This window comes from Panthera uncia, chromosome B4 (assembly GCF_023721935.1).
Source record: "Panthera uncia isolate 11264 chromosome B4, Puncia_PCG_1.0, whole genome shotgun sequence".
Lineage (NCBI taxonomy): Eukaryota > Metazoa > Chordata > Mammalia > Carnivora > Felidae > Panthera > Panthera uncia.
This window is the reverse complement of record NC_064809.1, coordinates 113,918,404-113,940,292: the sequence shown is the minus strand read 5'-3', so window position 1 is coordinate 113,940,292 and position 21,889 is coordinate 113,918,404. Positions and strand designations below refer to the sequence as shown.

General features: G+C 37.6%; 1 protein-coding gene across 2 annotated transcripts in view; it reads left to right on the top strand.

Annotated features, from left to right (window-relative positions):
* Window positions 1-21,889, top strand: part of LOC125920318 (uncharacterized protein C3orf20 homolog) — a 186,579-nt gene that overhangs the window by 14,011 nt on the left and 150,679 nt on the right. For both annotated transcript variants that reach the window (XM_049627470.1, XM_049627471.1), the window contains exons 2-6: window positions 130-202; window positions 314-399; window positions 10,351-10,811; window positions 18,039-18,137; window positions 19,992-20,091. In XM_049627470.1, coding sequence (XP_049483427.1) covers window positions 143-202; window positions 314-399; window positions 10,351-10,811; window positions 18,039-18,137; window positions 19,992-20,091 — 806 coding nt within the window. In that variant the 5' untranslated portion in view covers window positions 130-142. The remainder of the gene's footprint in view (window positions 1-129; window positions 203-313; window positions 400-10,350; window positions 10,812-18,038; window positions 18,138-19,991; window positions 20,092-21,889) is intronic.

Below are 21,889 nucleotides of genomic sequence, written 5' to 3'. Positions count from 1 at the left end.
TTTCCCACCCCAAATTTTTTTACATTTCATTGAAAATACAACATCTAAACTTTCAAAGTGTAAAGTGCTTTGAAAAATCACCTATAAACATGATAACTTTTCTTCAGAGTTCTAATTTCTCCTTCTTAGGTCTCATGGCAGAATGGAAGACTTTACTGAAGTCAAGTCTTTGGATATTGGGCCCATCTATTTCTTTGATCAGGTAATAATATACCTAAGTCTCATCAAATTGTAGTTTGCATTTCTAAAAATAATTAGCTTTGGACCAGTATTTTTCTCTGCTTTTTAATCAGAAAGTTTTCTTTCATTTTAGATGAAACCAAAAAGGAAAATATGGGAAAAAAGAGAACATGAAGGCCATTTCCCCCATTTGAGATACACCTCAAGAGCTATTTATAGGTAAAATATTTGGAATTACTCTTCAATTGCTGGGATCACTTTACATTTTCAAAGAGTTATAGGTGCTCAGGACCAGTGCTTCCTATTCCCCATCCCTTAAGAAACTATATCAAGGAATTTCCTATTTCAAAGCTGACCATGAAGCCAATCAGAGAACTTTATTTTAGCTAGATCAGTGATTAATTGAAGCATAATTGGTCATATCTGACCAGTCACTCTGTTTGCCCCTTTCCACACAAACCCAGCCTCAGTTTTGCTTTACAGGGTTTGTACTAGATGTACCCTTTGGTTTCTGCATTGCTTACTTTCTGTTCCTTTTTCTTTTTTAAGTTTATTTATTTTGAGAGAGAGAGCAGGGGAGGGGCAGACAGAGAGGGAGAGAGAAAATCCCTATCATGCTCCTTACTGGTAGCACAGAGCCCCACATCAGCTCACAAACAATGAGATCGTGACCTAAGCTGGTATCAGGAGTCAGATGCTTAACCAACTGAGCCACCCAGGGACCCTTCTTCCTGTTCCTTTTCATATTTTACTTAAATATTACCTTTTTGATGAGACTTTTCTTGATTATCCTATTTCAAATTTCTACCCTGTCCTCACTTTGGCATTCCCTATTCTTCTTCCTAACTTTCCTCATGTATTTATCACTTTCTATAACATTGTAAATGTCATTCCTATTTCTTTGTTTTCTCTCCCTCCCCTTGTGAGAGTATCAGGTCTATAGGGAAGGATTTTTTAAAATCTACTTGATCACTTATCTATTCCCAGTCCTAAAAGCAATGCTTAACATACAGAATGGGCTTAATACAGATTTGTGTCCGCCCTTAAATATAAATGAAATGATGGAACTAGTCATTTCACAATGTTTTTTACCCGCTAATTACTACAGTTTTTCAACTTGGAAATTAAAATACTCCAACTCATCTTAGAACATGTATTACAAGGTTGTATAAGGTTAAAAGCTGTCAGTTATACCAGTGAGTTCTTGAGCAGGGGCAACTTTGCCCCACAAGGGGCATTTGGCAATATCTGAAGACATTTGTGGTTGCCATAACTAAGGATGCAACACTAAACATCCTACAATGCACAGGACTGCCCTCCACAACAGAGAATTATCTGGTCCAAAATGTCAATAGGGCCAGGGTTGAGAAACCATAGTATACTCTCATGTGGTAGAGTTTGTTTATTTGTTTGTTTGTTTGTTTGTTTGTTGTTTTGAGCCTGCTATAACTTTTCTCAAGACCACTGCAAGTTGCTGCTCTTTTCAGAAGTCTATTGTCTTTTTTTAAATTTTTTTTTAACGTTTTATTTTTATTTTTGAGATAGAGACAGAGCATGAACGGGGGAGGGGCAGAGAGAGAGGGAGACACAGAATCGGAAGCAGGCTCCAGGCTCTGAGCCATCAGCCCAGAGCCCGACGCGGGGCTCGAACTCACGGACCGCGAGATCATGACCTGAGCTGAAGTCGGACGCTTAACCGACTGAGCCACCCAGGCGCCCCAATTGTCTTTTTATTTCCAACTCTTTCTGTTTGAAAAACAATTCGACATAACTTGGTTATTTTACATTCACAGTAGTTGGCTTATAATTGGCACTCAGTAAATGAGTTCAGGTTGTCATAGGGGCAATAGTAGGTCTGTTTATCATAAGGCTCCAGGGCTTTATTGGCTGCCCAGCTTTCTTATTTGTTGCATGTCTTAAGCATTGCTTCTGTTCATTCCAATTAGAAACACCCTGTTTCTTCCACTGGCTATCCTACTGCTGCCACTGTACCAGGAGTAAAATCCACACTTTTTACCATGAGCTGCAAGTCCTTCTGTCATTTCCTCTCCTACCTGCCCTCTGACTTCCTTGCATGCCACTGCCTGTCACTTGCTCCCCAGACATTATGGCCTATCTATTCTTTTAACAATCAAGCCCACCTGCTTTTGGTTCTTTGCATCTGCTGTACACTCTCCTTTGAATGTTTTTCTGCCATATTATTTTATGCTTGGCTCTTCCTCCTCATTATTCTAGTTTCATTGCAAATGCCACCTCAGAAAGGCCATCCCTGATCTCCCAATCCAAGGAAGCCAAACATACACCACCCCCGTCACTCTATTACAGTGTCTTGTTTTATTTTCCTTACTGCAGTTATCACTATCTGTAATTTTCATTGCCTTCCTTTCTCTTTCCCCTCCTTCTTCCTCCTTTCATTTTTCCTTCCTGTCTTCCCCATTAAGGTCCATGAGGTAGAGTTCCGTTCTCTTTGCTATGTCTCTCTAGCGCCTAGAACTGTGCTGATGAATATTTGTTGAATGAGTGAGTCATTTCTTCATATGTGCTGTTCCTAGAGAAATGGGGCTACTTTTAATAAATGAGCCAGGTGCCAAGACCTTCATTGTTGATTATCTCCTTAAGGTTTTTAAGTCTGGTTTTGAAATGGGTAGTCCATTATTTGAGCTTCTGTCTGAAAAATAAACCAGACAGGTAAGTATTATTTTTAAAATGCACATTCAATTTCTCAACAACCCTCTGAAGGAAGTAAAATTATTGACCTTCTCTTACATATAATAAAACTGAGGCAATTAATAAATGGTAGGTGTTAATATTATTATTGAAATAAGTAGTTTTTATCATTTCATTTGAGCAATAGGTAAATCTGACAATTATGAATGCATATTTACAAGATGTTAACAAAAAAAAATACCTTAAAGTGAAGATAACACAGTATGGCTCATACAGTTTGTATTGGAGTTTAGTAAAATGATGTTTATGAAAGCAACTTTGAAAGCTATAAAGAGATATAGAAATTTCATGAGTTATTATATTTAAAGTTTTCAAAAATGGGTCTTCCATCTTTTAAATATCAGTGAAAATATAACTAATGCCTGAAGATCAAAGATTTAAGATCTACATTTAGAATTCTTATGCAAATTAAAATACCTTTTCATCTTAAAAACATTCCCTTTTACTTTATTTAAGTACTTAGTTGGGAAAGTACTGTTATTTTTCACATTATGTGAATGGAATTATTATTTAGAAGAGAAATACAAGTAACTCTTTAGTGCTGTTTACCATTTTTAAATTTTTTTTTAATTTTTAATGTTTTATTTGTTTTTGAGAGAGAGAGACAGACAGAAACAGAGTGTGAGCAGGGGAGGAGCAGAGAGACAGGGAGACACAGAATCTGAAGCAGACTCTAGGCTCCAGGCTCTGAGCCATCAGCACAGAGCCGAATTCAGGGCTCAAACTCACAATTCCTGAAATCATGACCTGAGCCACAGTCATTTAACCAACTGAGCCACCCAGGTGTCCCAGTGCTGTTTACCATTTAATAAAAACTTTATGCAAGTGAAATTCCATCGAGTGTTGATAATGTTTTACCACACTGACTTGGTGGAAGAAAACACTTTGAAATTGTAATGACTTGGTTAGCTGTCTTAGAAGTCTTTGAGCAACTGGTTTAAGGAACATTTCAAAGGACAGCTCATTTAAAGTACTTTTGTTCATACCTCTGATAGTGTAGTGAAATCAGTTTTGGTTTCTTATGCAATAGATACTGATTGAATAAATGAGTAAAGATAGTAGCCAGATTATAGATTTTAAGCTCCTGAAAGGGAAGGACTGTGTCTTCTCTGTGTATTCTGTGTAACACAGTGTCCATGCAATGTATGCTTGATTGTCCTCCTAGATTTTATTATATCAACTATCAGAGGCTTGAAGATACCTTTGATGTTGCTCAGTAAAATACGTGCTTGGGATATAAATGTTCTATATCCAACTCATGGCTCCTATCTTTTTAAAAAAAATTTTTAATGATTTTATTTATTTTTGAGACAGAGAGAGACAGAGCATGAGCAGGGGAGGGGCAGAAAGAGAGGGAGACACAGAATCCAAAACAGGCTCCAGGCTCTGAGCTGTCGGCACAGAGCCTGACGCAGGGCTCAAACTCATGCACTGTGAGATCATGACCTGAGCTGAAGTCAGATGTTTAACTGATTGAGCCACCCAGGTGCCCCTCATGCCTCCCATCTTAAAGAAGGATCACATCTGAGCAAAGCCACTAACCCACTAACATTGCTATCTGGACCTAAATCTATCTTTTTTCTCTTTATACTAATATTTGTTGAGCAAATATGTGCTAGAGAAACAGTAATGAACAAAACAAAGCCTCTGCTTCATGGCTTTCATTGGAACAAAAGGAAACAAATTAAAGCCAAATAAACAAGTAAATATATAGAATATCAAATAGTGATATGTGCCTTAGAGAAAAAAACAGGTTCAAGGGGAAGAGGGTGATGCTATATTGTATAGAGTGTTCAAAATGGCTCCATTTCTATAGTAATATTTGAGCAGAAGATGGATGTAAGGGTGTATGGTACATAACAGTGAGAAGCATCCTTGGTCTATTTGGGGATAACAAGGGGGCCAGTGTGGCTGAAGCAGAATGAATTGGAAGAGAGTAGTAGGAGATAAGATTATAAGAATAAGACGAAAGGGAGAGGCATCTATGTGTCTCAGTTGGTTGAACATCCAACTTCAGCTCAGGTCATGATTTCAGAGTTCATGAGTTGAGTTCGAGCCCCGCATCAGGCTTGCTGCTGTCAGCACTGAGCCCACTTCAGATCCTCTGTCCCCTTCTCTCTCTACCCTTCCCCACTCACTCTCTCTCTCTCTCTCTCAAAAATAAATAAACATTAAAAAAAATAATAATAAGAGAGGTGCGCCTGGATGGCTCAGTCGGTTAAGCATCGGACTCTTGATTTCAGCTCAGGTCATGATCTCATGATTCAAGGGTTCAGGCCCCTTGTCAGGCTCCATGCTGATAGCTGTGGAGCCTGCTTGGGATTCTCTGTCTCCCTCTGTTTCTGCCCTTTCCTTGCTCACTCCCTATCTCTCTCTCTCTCTCTGTCTCTCTCTCTCAAAATAAATAAATATCTATAAATAAATAAATAAATAGAAAAAAAAAAAAGAGGGGATGGAGAGGGTCAGATCATGAAAGACCTTGGGTGCCACTGTTATGCAGGCTTTTATACTGAGTGACATGGGAAGCCATTGCAGAATCTGAGTGTAGAGGGGTCACTGGACCTGATTAAATGACTAGGCTTGTGTGTTGAGATTCAATTTTAAGAACTGGGGGGAAAAGCAGAAGATTAGATAAGAGCCTATCTATAGTAATAATCTAGGCAAGGGATGATTGTAGATCACCCAGTGTGATAGTTCTGAAAGAGGGGCAATAAGGTTGATTCTGGATATAGTTTAAGGTAGAGATGACTGGGTTTGTTATGGAACGGATATAGAATGTGAGAAAAAGATAGGGTAAAGATATCCAAAGATAACACCAGAGCCTTTGACCTGAACAGCTAGAAGAATGGAGTTGCTATTTATTGAAGTAAGTAAAAACTAAGGGAAAAACAGGTTTGGTGGGAAAGACCAGGAGTTCATTTTTGGACATGTTGGATAAATTGACCTTGAGATGCCTTTTAGATATGTTATGTAGAAAGTGGGTATAAAAGTTTGGGGGTCAGGTGCGAGGTCAGAAGTAGATATGTACATTTGTGAGTTGTCAGTGTCTAAATAGTTTTTAAAGCCTTTCAAATGGGTAAGCTTACAAAGGGAGTATAGGTAGAGAGAAGAAGGGAGGTGTGAGAGGGAGAAGTTAACTCAGAGATGAAGAGAAACCAGCAAAGGGTTGGAGAAGGAATATCCAGTGAGGGAGGAGAACCAAGAGAAAGTGATGTTCAAAAAACCAATGAAGAAAATGTTTCAAGAATGTTCAGTTATGTCAAATGCTGCGTGGGAGTTGTATGAGTTGAAGACTGAATAGTGACTGTTTGGTTCAGTATGATCAAGGATTTTGGTGACTTTAAAAGAGGCTTCTCTGTGGAGAGGTGGGGACACATAGAGTGGGTTGAATAGAGAATGGGAGCAAGTATAAACAACTTTCAAAACTTTGCTTTTTCAAAGCAAAACAACTTTTACTGTATACCACTTCACACCCATTAGGATGTCTATTAAAAAAAAAAAACAAAAAAACAGAAGGTAACAAGTATTGGTAAGGATGTAGAGAAATTAGATTGTGCATTGCTGGTGGAACTGTAAAATGGTGCAGTGACTGTAGAAAATTATATGACATTTCCTCAAAAAATTAAACATAGAGTTACCATGATCTAGCAATTACAATTCTAGAAGTGAAATCAGGGACTTGAACAGGTAGTATATACCCATGTTCATAGCAGTATTATTCATAATTGCCAAAGAGGTGGAAGCAACCCAAGTCCATTGACAGATGAGGAGATAAACAAAGCGTGGTTTACACGTACAATGGAATGTTACTCCTTAAAAAGGAAATTCCGACACATGCTGCAACATGGCTGAACCTTGAAGACGTTATGCTAAATGAAATAAGACAGTCACAAATGAACAAATATTGTATGATTCCTCTTATATGAAGTTCATAGGGTAGTCAAAATTGTAGACACAGGAAGTAGAATGGTGGTTACCAGGGCTGGGGGTGGAGTGAGTGATATAGGGTATATAATGTCTCCTCTACCTTCTCAGGATCTCCTACCGGGATGGATATAAGACAGATCAGTAGGAGAAAAACATTTTTATCTAGTAATTTTTAAGTGTAGAACAAACACCGAATGGAACAGAGTTGAATGCTTATATGCTAGGTTGGACAAAATAATAAACTGTGAAAATGTGACAAGACAAAGGGGTAGGCTAGAGAAATTAATCCTTGAGAAATGACTCAGAAGGTAAGAGTTTAACAAAATTTGTTTGTACAGATTTTTCCTGACCTCAGCTTAATCTTTGGTGATAAGAATGTTTCTTCCTCCTGGTATAGGGAGGGTATGTTTCACCTGAGGGTTTTAGCTCCTGCTTTCAGGAAGAAAAAGGAAGGTCAGAATGCACTTCTTGCATTTGCTATTTTTCAAGTGCCTTTAACTCAATATAATCAATATGCTAAAATGGCATATTTTGGGGTGGTATGCTCTGAACCTCCACAGGAGGGATGGAGAGTTAGTGTTAATGGGTACAGAGTTTCACTGGTGAAGATGAAAAAGTTCTGGAGATGAATGATAGCAATGTTTGCACAATAATGTGGATATACTCAATGCCTTAGGACTGTACACTTAAAATTGGTTAAAATGGTAAATTTTATGTGAATTTTATCATAATAAAAAAAAGGAATTTTGCCATTAAGGCAGATAAATGATTTGTAGTTGGCAGGAACTGTATCAGTTCCTAAAAGTGTGTGGAGAAAAACACTGAAGAAATTTGTAAAACTAGGCTGTTGGTAATGCCTTGTAAGAGAGAGTCAGCTGAAGTCTGACCTTCCTTTAGTCTCTACCCCCTAGATTCAAACCCTGTGCATTTTAAGGGCCCAGAGATGGGGTAATCAGCACCTGGGATATGGACTTATCAACCAAAAATGTCTGTGGGACTGGGAAGGGCCTGGGGGTGCCATTAATTTCTAGTTGTTTTGGAAGAATTCCTCTAGGAAGCAATAGACTTAAATGCCACTTGATCAGCAGTACATTCTCTCTCCTGGTAGTTTAGATACATGGTAGGCCAAATCTTAACCATAATCACTTTGGTAGTAGAGTTAAAACATTAAGAATTCAGACGGTCTTATCAAAGGTGAACAACTTTGGCCCAAGAGAGTGCCAAACACTCTCTCTCAGGATAGCAATGGCCATGGAATTGTATGTTCCCTTTTATATACATTCCATATTAATATAGATATTAGCGTGAAATACTAGTATACATACAGTGTAGCTCTACATCTTTAGAAGTCAATATGAGGGGCACCTGAGTGGCTGAGTTGGTTAGTGTTATATATATAAATTCATGGGGTGAGTCAAATAACACACGTGTTTTAATTTACCAACAGGATCCCCCTCCATTTTATCCTTTTATTTTTTAAATTAATAGTAAATTTTGATGACTATAAACAGATGGTATTTTATGATCTTACTTCTGCTCAATTTTATCTTTCTATACTTCATTGTGAAGATTTTCTTCTGACTTGTCTTTCGTTTAACTAATTTTCTTTTCAGCTTTGTGTCTAATATGCTGTTAAACCCATCTACTGAGTTCTTAATTTGGCTTATGATATTTTTCAGCTTTATAATTTCTATCTGGTTCTTTTTCAAACATGCTCATGTGTGTGTGTGTGTGTGTGTGTGTGTGTGTGTGTGTGTGTGTAGCTTTCAGTTCTTTGCAAACATTCTCAATTTCCTTGGTCATAGTAAGCAGAGTTATTTTAAACTATATATCTCCCTATGGTTCTATTTTATTAGTTGCTGTTTCTACTGGCTCTCATTCACGTTCTCTTGATTCCTTGTAAATCTTGTGTTTTAAAACACTTTGTGTCACATACTGTATTTGAAAACTATTTTTAAAAATAATTTGGGGGCGTCTGGGTGGCTCATTCAGTTAAGCCTCCGACTCTTGATTTTGGCTCAGGTCATGTTCTCACGGTTTGTGATTTCAAGCCCTGCATCAGGCTCTGCACTGACAGTGCTGAACCTGCTTGGGATTCTCCCTCCCTCTCTCTCTGCCCCTCCCCAGCTCGCTCTATCTCTCTCTCTCTCTCAAAGTAAACTTCTAAAAACTTTAAAAAACTTTTAAAAAAATTATTTGAGGGCTAGGATGAAGTCAACTTCTACTGGACGAGATTTACATTTGTTTCCGTCAGGAGTTTGTGGATAGCAACACTTAGGGGTCACCTTAATTCAATGTCAGGAAATGAGATAATTTGAAGCTGTGTTATAATGTGCTGGTCTAGGTGTACTTCTGGATAATCCTTACTCCTAGGCCACAGCCTTTCGAGTCTCAACCAATAACCTTGCCATGGAAGGCCCTAGATTCCAAATTTTGAACACTTAGCCCCCACAAAGCTATCAAAAGTCCTGACCAGTCTTTAAGCCTCTCAGATGCATCTTATAGAATTGGTAAATTTTCCTTCCATACCTCTAACCTTCCACAAAGGGGGAAAATATGGGGTTTTTCTCTTTGGATTTCAATCTTCTTCCAGATACTGATAGTAACTCCTCACTATCTTGTTAGCTCTCTGTAGTCTTTAAGAAAAAAAAATTTTTTTGGTCCAGCTTTTCTAGTTGTCTCCAAGAAAGGGTTACTTTGAATTACCTAGATGCTATTACCAAAAGGAGTAGATCACTTGCAAGTTTTAAACATGGTATGCATAGTTGTTTTGTAAACTGTGGCTGAAAATTCCAGTATATGAGATATCTAGACCTTTGCAGATCTGTTTCTGTTGCTGCTTTGGAATTTCAGTATAATGTAGTAACATCTGATGGGGTGTGTAGGACAGGCTAAGGGAACATACAACGTGTTTGTAGTCTAACCTAAGAAATTCAGGGAAGGCTCTTTGGAAGAAACGACCTCTGTCTTGTCTTATAATTAAGGTAATGAATAAGCAGTACACACATATACTGGTTTTTATCTTCTGTTCATAAATGTAATAAATATTAATTGTAGAAAAGTTAGAAAAGTATAAAGTATAAAAGAAGGCAAAAAAATGACTTCCACAATCCCATAATCAATTTACTTTTTTGGAGGATATTTGCTTAGTTTCTGTACTAGCAGATATATGGTGCATACATTTACATTTGAGATCATTCCACATATATAACCGTGTATAATCTTTATATAATATTATAACATAAGCATTTTCCCAAATTATTAAGAGCAATTTTCCAAACAATTCTTCATGCTACCCGTTGTATGAGCATGGCACTATTTACTTAGCTATATCCTTATGGGCCATTCTTTTTTTTTCAATTTTTTCTAATATCAACAAATAATGTTACAGTTAGCAATTTTATTCACAGATATTATACATCCTTTTTATTACATTTTAAGATGGATTTCCAGAAGTTGAATTACTGAGTTAAAGAAAATAAAATATCTTTTAAGGCTTACATATGTTTTTTACAGGCGTACAAACAGTACAGTATCTAAAGAACAAAAGGAAGCAAGACTATCTACAGTATCTGAATGTGAGAAGAAAGATGAATTCCATTCATCTGGGATCTCACAAATTTCTGGTGTTTCCAAGTTTTCATCTAACCTTCGATTCACCAAAATATACCGGCAAAAGAATCTATTTGAAGAATATAAATTGATTGCTGCTGAAATACTGAGTGAACTTGGGGAGATATTGCAGAAATATGCTGAGTATAACATTACTTTCCCTGCGGGAATTGTAAATCTTATGAATTACAGCTGGCATGATCTTATTGAAGGTGTTTGTAAGTGTGCAACGAAAAATTTGAAGAAAAACAATGCCTTAAAAAGAGATTCTAAAAACATGACCCAAATCAGCACCTGTGCAAGAGAGGAATATCATAAGGAAAATCATCTTGTGAAAGCAAAAAAAGACCACCCTGTTTCATCGGGTGAGTAGAAGTTAATTAGATTTATAAATAATCCTCCAGGTTTCTTTTTTTTTTTTTTAAAGGAATAAAGGGGCGCCTGGGTGGCTCTGTCAGTTAATCGCCTGACTTGATTTCAGCTCAGGTTTGTTAGACTGAACCCCACGTGGAGCTCTGCACTGGGTGTGGAGCCTGCTTGGGATTCTCTCTGTCCCTCTCTCTCTGCCTTTCCCCCCTCACTCATGCGCACTCACTATTGCACACTCTCTCTCTCTCAAAAATAAACATTTTTAAAAAATGAATAAAAATAGCAAGTGAGTGAGATGTTGACAAAACATTATATTAGTGATATATATTTGGTTTGTGTTAATAATTTTAATAAGTGTTAGTGAATGTCAGGAGAAAGATACAAAAATTTATAGTGCTTTCATTGTAAGCATCTGTTACACTTTACATTCATGTGATATGAATTCTCTGCCTTAAGGGATCCTACAAATTCTTTTACAGTGGCAGGGTCCAAAATAAATATGATGCTAGCCACATATGTAATTTTTTTAATTAACTTTTTATTTTAAGATGATTGTAGATCCACATACAGAGAGATACCATATACCCTTACCCTTTCTCTATATGACAACATCTTGCAAAACTATAGTACAATATCACAGCCAGGATATTGACATTGATACAGTCAAGATTCAAAACATTTCTATCAAGGCAAGAACGATTCATGGAGTCCTTCTGCAACCACACCCACTTCCCTCCTTCTTCCACCCCCTCTTTAATCTTGACAACCACCAACGTGTTATACATTTCTAATTTTTGTCATTTCAAGGATGTTATATAAATGGAATCATGCAATGTATAACTTTTGGTGATTGCCTTTTTTCAGCAAGCTTAATTCTCTGGAGATACATCCAAGTAGTATGTATCAGTAGCTTGTTCCTTTTTATTGCCCAGTAGTATTCCATGGTATGAATGTACTACAGTTTGTTTAACCATTCCTTCCTTGAAGGACATCTAGGTATTTGGGTTTGTTTGTTTGTTTGGGTTTTTTTTCCTTCAGTTTTTAGCTATTATGAAAGCTGCTAAAACATTTGGGTATAGGATTTATGTAAATATAAGTTTAGATTCCTCTTTGATAAATGCCCAGAAGTACAATTGCTGGGCTATGTGGCAACTGCATGTTTACTTTTATATGAAACTTTCAAACTATTTTCCAGAGAGGCTGTACTGGTTTTTTGTTTTGTTTTTGTTTTTGTTTCTAAGTTTTATTTAAGTAATCTCTACACCCAACATGGGGCTTGAACCCACAACCCCAGGATCAAGAATCACATGTTCTTCTGACTGAGCCAGCCAGGCACTCCATGGCTCTACTGTTTTACATTCCTACCAGCAATGTATGAGTGATACCATTTCTCCACATTCTCACCAGCATTTGGGTTTATCACCACTTTTTATTTTAGCCATTCTTGTAGGTGTGTAGTAATATCTCTTTATAGTTTTAATTTGCATTTCTCTAATGGCTAATGATATTGAATATTTGCCATCTGTATATCCTCTTCAGTGAAATATCTCCCGTGTCTTTGCTTAATTTTCTAATTGGATTGTGTTTTTAATTGTTGAATTTTGAGAGTTCTTTATATATTCTAGATACTAGTCCTTTGTTGTATATGTGCTTTCCAAATATTTTCTCCCAGTGTCTTCTCATCTTTTTAATAGGGTCCTTTGCAAAGAAAAAGTTTTAAATTTTGATGAAGTCCAACTTTTGAAAAATCTTTTTATGAATAGTGTTTTTGGTATCAAGGCTAAGAGTTCTCTGCCTACCCCTAAATCCTGAAGGTTTTCTCCTATTTTTTTTCCTAAAAGTTTTATAGTTTTACATTTTAGTTTTACATTTTACATTTAAGTCCATGACCCATTTGGCATTACCTTTTGTATAAAGTGTGAGACCTACACTGAGGTTCATTTTTTTGCCTATGGTTGTCCAGTTGCTTCGGCATCATTGTTGAAAATGCTGTCTTTCCTCCATTGAATTGCTTCTGTATCTTTCTCACAAATCAGATTGGTATATTTATGTGAATCTATTGTGGGGTCCTCCTTTTGTTTCTGCTGGTTCTCATTCGTGTTCTCTTGATTCCTTGTGAATATGATTATTTTTGTCTTGTGTCAGACATTGTTTTTAAAAATAATTTGAGGCCAAGAGTGCCTGGGTGGCTCAGTCGTTTAAACAGCTCACTTGGTTTCAGCTCAGGTCATGATCTCATGGTTTGCGGATCGAGCTCTGCATCAAACCCTGTGCTGACAGCTCAGAACCTGCTTGGGATTCTTTCTCTACCAATCTGTCTCTCTCCAAATAAATAAATAAACTAAAAAAAATAATTTGAGGCCTGGAAGAAGTTATCTTCAACTGGAGGTGATTAGAAGCAGGGACTCAAACAGATGTTTGTATACCAATGCTTATAGCAGCATTATTTACAATAGCCAAGAGGTGGAAACAACTCAAATGTCCATAGACAGGTGTATGGTTAAACAAATTATGGTATATATATACAGTGGAATGTTATTCAGCCTTAAAAAGGAATGAAATTCTGATACACATTATAATGTAGATGAACCTTGAAGACATTATACTAAGTGAAGTAAGCCAGAACAAAAGGACAAATATACCATGACTCCACTTACATGAGATACCTAAAGTAATCAAATTCATAGAGACAGAAAGTAGCATGGTAGTTGCAAGGGGCTGGCAGGAAGGGAGGATAGGCAGTTACTGTTAAATGGTTATAGAATTTCAACTGAGGAAGAACTTTCTGAAGATGAATGGTGGTGGTGATGATTGTACAACAGTGTAAATGAACTTGAATGAACTTAATGCTTCAAAACTGTACACTTAAGAATGGTTAAAATGGGGGGCACCAGGGTGGCTCAGTTGGTTAAGCATCTGACTTCATCTCAGGTCAAGATCTCACGATTTGTGAGTTCAAGCCCCAAGTCGGGCTGTATGCTGACAACTTGGAGCCTGGAGCCTGCTTTGGATTCTATATCTCCCTCTCTCTCTGCCCCTCCCCCACTCATGCTCTGTCTCTCTCTGTCTCTCACAAATGAATAAACATTAAAAAAAATTTTTAGGGGCGCCTGGGTGGCGCAGTCGGTTAAGCGTCCGACTTCAGCCAGGTCACGATCTCGCGGTCCGTGAGTTCGAGCCCCGCGTCAGGCTCTGGGCTGATGGCTCGGAGCCTGGAGTCTGTTTCCAATTCTGTGTCTCCCTCTCTCTCTGCCCCTCCCCCGTTCATGCTCTGTCTCTCTCTGTCCCAAAAATAAATAAAAAACGTTGAAAAAAAAAATTAAAAAAAAAAATTTTTTTTTAATGGTAAAAATGGTAAATTTTACATTATGCAAATTTAACCACAATAAAAATATCTTAATGGTTAAATGGTAAATTTTTGTATTATGTATACTTTATCACAATAGAAAACAAGATGAGGGACTAAGCTAACTGTGAAAAAGGAAGCTTTCCTTCTTATAAGGTGGTAAATAAAAGGAACTGAGTGAAAGGGCAGGTATATATACACAAGGGGGCATTTAATTTCAGAGTGAGAAGAGTTGAGTCTGTAAGCCTAAAACCAGGAACTTGTGATAATATGATATATATGTGAAATAGTACAAAATGGCCCATTTTACAGACACTTGAGTTGATGCTGCTTCCACAGTTCCTTTCTGCCTACGACCACATTTGTGTCCCCTCACTCCCTGGGCCAAATTAGGGCTTTTGTGGGCTCTGGTGCTTTTCCCTTCACTGTGTCCCTTACTTCATAGAAGTTATTAAAAACTATATCTTACGACTGCATTATTACAAAGATAAATCTAATCCAGCTAGACTCATTATTATTTATTCATTATTGTCTTATTCAGTTTCTTCTTCTGCTTTAAAAGAAACTAAAATTAAAACATTTTGGGGGGCTTCTAGACATGTCATGTGCCTCATGGAGAAATCAATTCTGCTTTCTTCTTCCCTCACTTCTGAGGGACCATCATCCTCTCAGAATGTTGCTCTCTCCTGCCACCTGATCTTTGCCTGTTCTTAGCCTCCAGATTTTTCACTGTTAAGATGAAGTTACTGGGGTGCCTGGGTAGCTCAGTCGGTTAGGCGTCCGACTTTGGCTAGGTCATGATCTCATGGTTCATGGGTTCGAGCCCCTCATCGGGCTATGTGCTGACCGCTCAGAGCCTGAAGCCTGCTTCCAATTCTGTGTCTCCCTCTCTCTCTGCCCCTCCCCTGCTCATTCTCTGTCTCTCTCTCTCTCTCTCAAAAATAAATGTTAAAAAAAATTTTTTTTGATGAAGTTACCTATTTAATTCCAAGACATTGATGCTCTTCTCAGATGCTGAAAACATTTGCAAGTACCAAACCCAAGAATGTTAAAAATAATAATAAAGTCTTAGGGGTCTGAAATTTTTGCTGATAATAATTTCAGAAAACTTAATAGGGAGATATGAGTGACTGGCACAAACATGCAATTTAAAAAGGATGAAGAACCTCACCAGAGCTTAGCACTACATTCTGGAGAGTACAGGTAGACCCCACTTTTACCCCCAGAGTGAAGCTTTATTTTCAGTACTTTTAAGATTTCTCACTTTAGCTTCTATTGTGTTGATATATACAAGCAAGTTTCAACATAGCAAAAGAGCTGATATTTTAAATATTAAAATCATATTCGATTATAACATTTTATAGATCATAGGGATCTTTCTAGCTATTATCTAATTTAGTTGTCCAGATATCCCTGTCAGGCAGCTAATAGGGTTTCTGTTTCACTAAGAAGAAAACTGAGATTCCAAAAGGCTGAGTAACTTGCCTAAAGTCATACAGTTTCTGATTGAGCTGTGATCCCAACCCTGGTCTTCTAACTCCCAATATAGTAGCCTTTCTGCTATCTTATCCCTAATTCTCATTCTGCTATTGTAATAGTGATAATGATTTTGACAATGAGAATAAATAGTAGTGGTTGCTATCTCTACAATGACCCCTCTGAGATAGAGAAGTAAACTAGTGTAGTGATTAAGCCTTTGCTTTTAGGATTCCTGGGTCCAAATCCTGGCTATTGCATTACTGCTTATATAACTTTGAGCTCATATAATTATGAACACATTTCATAACCCCTCTTTGTCTCAGTTTCATTATCTGTAACATCGTACTAAAAACCATATCTTTTTCCTGGGTGGTTCTGAATATTAAATAAGTTAACACTAAAACACTTGGAAAAGTATCTAGATATAGTAGATACTACTTTTTTTTTTAAGTTTTTATTTAAATTCCAGTTAACATACAGTGTCATGTTAGTTTCAGGTGTGCAATATACTGGTTAAACACTTACATTCATCACCCAATGGTAGACACTACTTATGTATTTGTTATCTTATTATTTTTTTAATGTTTATTTATTTTGAGAGAGAGAGAGAGAGAGAGAGAGAGAGAGAGAGAATCCCAAACAGGCTCTGCTCTGACAGCAGAGAGCCCAATGCAGGGCTTGAACTCATGAACCATGAGATCATGACCTGAGCCAAAGTCAGATGCTTAACTGACTGAGCCACCCAGGCACCCCTGTTATTTTATTATTATTATTTCCATTATCTCATATTATCCTCAGAGTAACCCTTTGGTATATAGGTATTATTACAGGTTCCTGATGGTTCATGAAGCCTAATGCATTTGCTTTAACAAGATAATTCTAGCAATACAATTTTTACTCTTTAAGAACAAATGATTGCTGTTAATAAAAAGATTGGAATGCTCTGTAGCAGGTTTCAAAGTGTGGTTCTGGAACCAGTGCATCAACATCACTAGGAACTTAGAACAAGTACTAGCAAATTTTCTAGGTCTTATTCTAGACTTACCTGAATTCCTCCTCTGTAAAATGAGGATGATTAATTGTAGAATTTTGTTGAAAGAAATAAACTAATTTATAATGCATGTAATGTGCTTAGCATAGTGCCTGGCATATGGTAGGTGCTTAATAAATATTAGCCATAGTTATTGTGCATATTCTTTTTTTTTTTTTTAATGTTAATTTATTTTTGAGACAGAGAGAGACACAGCATGAGCAGGGAAGGGGCAGAGAGAGAGGGAGACACAGAATGTGAAGCAGGCTCCAGGCTCTGAGCTGTCAGCACAGAGCCCGACGCGGGGCTCGAACTCACGAACTGTGAGATCATGACCTGAGCCGAAGTCGGATGCTTAACCGACTGAGCCACCCAGGCGCCCCTATTGTGCATATTCTTACTTGTACCCTTATTTCTTTTACTTTTATCATTGTAATTTTCTCATCTTTTTACTTTAATTTAATTTAATTTTTATTTTTTTTAATTTTAGATGCAGACTATTTGTATGGATTCCTGGAAATAAGGACTTCCCAATTCATATATAAAGTTTAAGAAGCTACCATGAGTTTTGCTTTCTTTTCAAAATATCCCTAAATATTTTATTTTTAGATAGATTTTAAGATCTAATTTTATTTTATAAGATGACTTCATTCCACTTCATACACTAATAGAATTTCTTGTCTTAATTTACATTTTGGGGTGCCTGGGTGGCTCAGTCCGTTAAGTGTCTAACTCTAGATTTTGGCCCAGGTCATGATCCCATGGTTTGTGAGTTCGAGCCCTGCGCCGGGCTCCACAATGGCAGTGGGGAGCCTGCTTGGGATTCTCTCTCTCTCTCTCTCTCTCTCTCTCTCTGCCCCTCCCCAGATCACTCTCTCTCTCTGTCTCTCTCTCAAAGTAAATAAATAAACTTAAAAAAAAAAAGAATTAGGTTTACATTTTAGCACAAAACTTAATGATACAGAGAGGCTTTGTGTCCATGTAGCCTTTTTTTTTTTTTTTAACCAGAACAGGCTGCTAACTGTTATCCCATTGCTAAAAAAATAAATGAAAGTAAAACATGAATTTTTTTTAGTGGTTCTCATGTGAAAGGGCAACTCTTAGAACAAAAGCATAAACACAATCTTTTAGTAAATCAAGAAGTTATGCAAAGATATTTAATTTTAAAAAACGGTTTCATTTCTAGAGCAAATTAAAATATTTCATGAGTCACTATGGGTACTTATGGAAAATTTTGCTAATGCCCTCATAAGAATATTAAAATATTGACAACTGTTTTTTGTGTTGATGATGATTTAGCAAAATACTCACTTTCTCTTCTCTTTCCCCTCTGCCCTCTCATCTTCCTCCTCCTTCCTTTTTTCCTAGCTCTTGTCAAACAAAACCAGTATTCACAGATCCCGCAGGATAGCCATTTACCTGTTGTCATCCACTTCTCCCTGTTATCCAAGATCTGTTTAGAAAATGGTAAGATCCCTTTACCCACCCAAATTAGGGTTGACTCTAATGAGCAAGCAGAGTGAGAATCACTCACATTCCCTGAATTTGAAAACTCTCTCAGTCATCCTCATAGTATAACCTCAGTCAGAGCCAGACATTTAAGTTCATGGATTCCAAGTCAAAAAGTTTTCAAATGCAGCCCCCACCCCCACCCCACCCCCAGCCTTCCCTGATTTCTCCACTCTTGTATCTTAGGAGTTTTTTCTTCATGGTTCTGAGAAACTAGCTTCAGGAACAATGACATGCCTGTCCCCCCAGAAGAGCACCCAGGGCCTTCCATCACAAAAACATACTAACTTGGACTAGGAACCAAACCTTCTGGGTTAAAAGGCAAAACTTGGTTCTTAAATTGTTTAAATGTTTTAAAGGAGACTTCCCAAGGAAGATTATGGTTACACAAATCTAGGAAGAATACAGATGATCCCTTTATGAGGTTATAAAAGGGATAAGATATAGGTTGTTAGGAAAAGGGAACCTCGTCATCCCTTGAAATACAGACATAATATAGCTGTGTGGCTCAGGGAGTGAGTAGGAGTTGGGGCTGACTGCCATGGGTCTCATAGATTTGCTTCTCATAATCTTTTCATCATAATCTAAGAACTTTAAGACCTGTTGAAGTTTCTGCTTTTAGGGAATATGCTTTTAGGCGTCCAGTGTCCCTCCCATACTTCCCCGTTCCCTACATATGCTTCTGAATTTGATGTATTTAGGAATCAAGTTAGGACTGGAACTGTCTCACTGAAGAGGGATAGATATTGAGGAAATATGCATATGCTAAGAATAAGCATAGTAAGTAGGGCAAAACAGCAAATAGGAATGAAGTAAATTATAAAGTATCCAGAGAGTTCTGCATGAAAATGCCCAGGAGTCCAAATAAGTAGGTAAAGTCAGTGACAGGAAATCCCTCAGCAGGAAACTGAATGACAAGCAGATAGTCTGTGAGCAAGGAGCCAGCCTTTAGTCATTAAAAGGCAGGACTGAAATCCCACAGTGGGAGGCTGGCAACAATGCATTATCTAACCCTAAGGAAATGAGGATAGAATTTGTTCAGCCTTTCCAATCTGAGGTAAGGATGGTTCTCTTGATCCAGTGATGATGAACCTGAATGTGATTATGTTAGTCAGGAATCTTTAAGCTGTAGGTGACAAGAACCCAACTCACACTAGCTTCAGCAACAGGAGAATCCTGTGCTCGTGTATTGGGGGTAACTCACAAGATTAAAGGAAGAACCACAGGAGCAAAGGTCCAAGGCAGGATGTATGACTCAACACTTGCAGGGATTCTTCTCTGTCCATCCCTGCTTGGCAAATTTCTATGGTTAGGCTTGCTTCACACAGTGAAGATAAGGAGATAGTCACTGCCCCTAGAGTCACATGCTCCTTGCCTAGAAAGAAAGTGCTTCTTTTCCTCCAGTGTCCACAGAGAAGACTCAGGAACAGAACCCACGTCTACTGACTACCAATAAACTATTCTCTCTTGAGAGATGGGATTCTGTCCTGGGACTGGGGAATGCTGAAGAATCTGATCTGTAGGTCTACAGGTATGTAGGGATTTTTAAAAGGCCTCTACTTCTTCAGAGGTCTTCATAGGGATTTAATTCCTTGGGGTTAAAGCTTTGATCCCATTTTAGTTAAAATCTCCTGAGAAGAGGTAATTCTTAAGCTAATTGCTTACACTTTAATATGAATGGATTTTGGTTCCTTTTTCAAGTAGGCTTGGGTAGACTGATAGCTGAGCAGGATTTATCTAGTGAGTACTGACATGGAGATAAATTTTTAAATAGCCATTTTGAGTTACTATGTGTGTTGTTGTTGTTTTAAGGTTGGATCTTTCAACATCCTCACTCAAAATTGGAAATTCTGAAATGGAAGACAATCCTCAATACTGCTGTGAAGAGACTACAAGAAGCCATAATTCAAATGTAGGGAGCCCTCTGAAATCTTTAGAATCATATACTTTTATGAGGCGTGTGATGCGTAGATAGGCAAGAAGAGATGCAGAGCCTGTGGGACCCTGGACAAGTCACTCTATTGCTTTGCTTGTCGTGTTTGTAATGTGAAAAAAGTATGTACATACATGCACACACAACCCTTCTTTTCCCGGTAACTCACGGAAATAAGTCAGTCTGTGCTACACGACTTACCAGTCAATCAGCCTTGTCAGGTGACCAGCACAGGATCCTGTGTGAAAACAGTGGAGAGGAGGGAGAGAAGAAAAGAAGTCAGGGAAAGAAGCGCCAGCCATAGGGAAAGCACTGTTCCAAGGAAATATAAAACTAGTCCCCGTGTACCTCAAATGGGAAACTAAACATCTCAGCAAGTTAACTATCAACAATTAGGAGGTGGTAAGAATCAAACAATTAGGAGGTGATAGTAACCACAGCAAGCATTGACAAAATTTCTACTCTGGCTAGACAGTGGAGCTGATGCTTTACATTTACTATCTATACTACTTAGAACAACTGAGAGAGAGAGAGAGAGAGAGAGGATTATCATCTCCATTTTACAGGTGAGGACACTAATAGTGCCACAAAATGTGGCAATTTGTTTAGAGTCATACAGCTAGAAAAAGGCAGAGCCAGGGGTGACCCTGGGTCTATCTGACTCCAAAATGCACCCACTTTCAACCATGCTTTATTTTCACTCCAGGTTCCCACCTGGACTTCGGTGAGAAAATAACTACTATTGCTTTGTGAGTTATGTTTTAAATGGGATACATACTTAGTATTTAAAACATTTATTTAAAATTACATACACACAGAGGCACCTGGCTGGCTCAGTTGGAAGAGTATGTGACTCTTGATCTCAAGGTCATGAGTTCGAGCCCTATGTTGGGTGTAGAGATTACTAAAAAATAATAATAAACTTTAAAAAATAAAATAAAATTACATCAAAAAGGTAAATTGCAAAATGAGAAATGTTTAGATCAGAAGCAAATAAATTTTAATACTATTGATAAATCTAAATTAAGAGAGATTTTATAATGTAATGTCAAATTCTTTATTAGATTTTTCTAACATACTGCCTCTGGGGCTCCTGGGTGGCTCAGTGGTAAGTGTCCAACTTTGGCTCAGGTCATGATCTCATGGTTCATGAGTTCAAGCCCCACATCAGGCTCTGTGCTGAAGGCTGAGAGCCTGGGGTCTCTTTCAGATTCTGTATCTCTTTCTCTGCCCCTCCCTGCTCATGCTGTCTCTGTCTCTCTCTCTCTCTCTCTCTCTCTCTCTCTCTCTCAAAAGTAAATAAACATTAAGAAAAGAAATACTGCCTCTTTCCTGCTCTGGATGAGAATTGAGCAGCTTGTGCAATGACTGGGAAAGAAGGATCTGCAATCATCTGACTCATTCTCTTTAATGGTGTCTTTCTCTTTAAACCCCTTTAAGGATTAGGAAAGGCAGAGCAAGCCCAGAGCTCAGGCCACAGTGGTCATGTTAAATTGTTAGATCTTGTGATGAAAATTCCTGGTGATTTAATCAGCATAGAGTAATTTGTAGTGAAATGTTTTAAAAATTGCAGTTATTATTGTATTTAAAATTTTAAACTTAGTTTCACTAGAAATTACTCTTTATTGGCTGAATCTCCAGGAATTTTTAAATTTAAATTAGTAAATTCAGTATATTGGTAAATTTAGTATCTAATTTTACATCATATTACAGCTGTTTTAAAACACCTAGGCATAGTATTTAAGTTAACTTTTATTATTGTACAAGTATCAATATT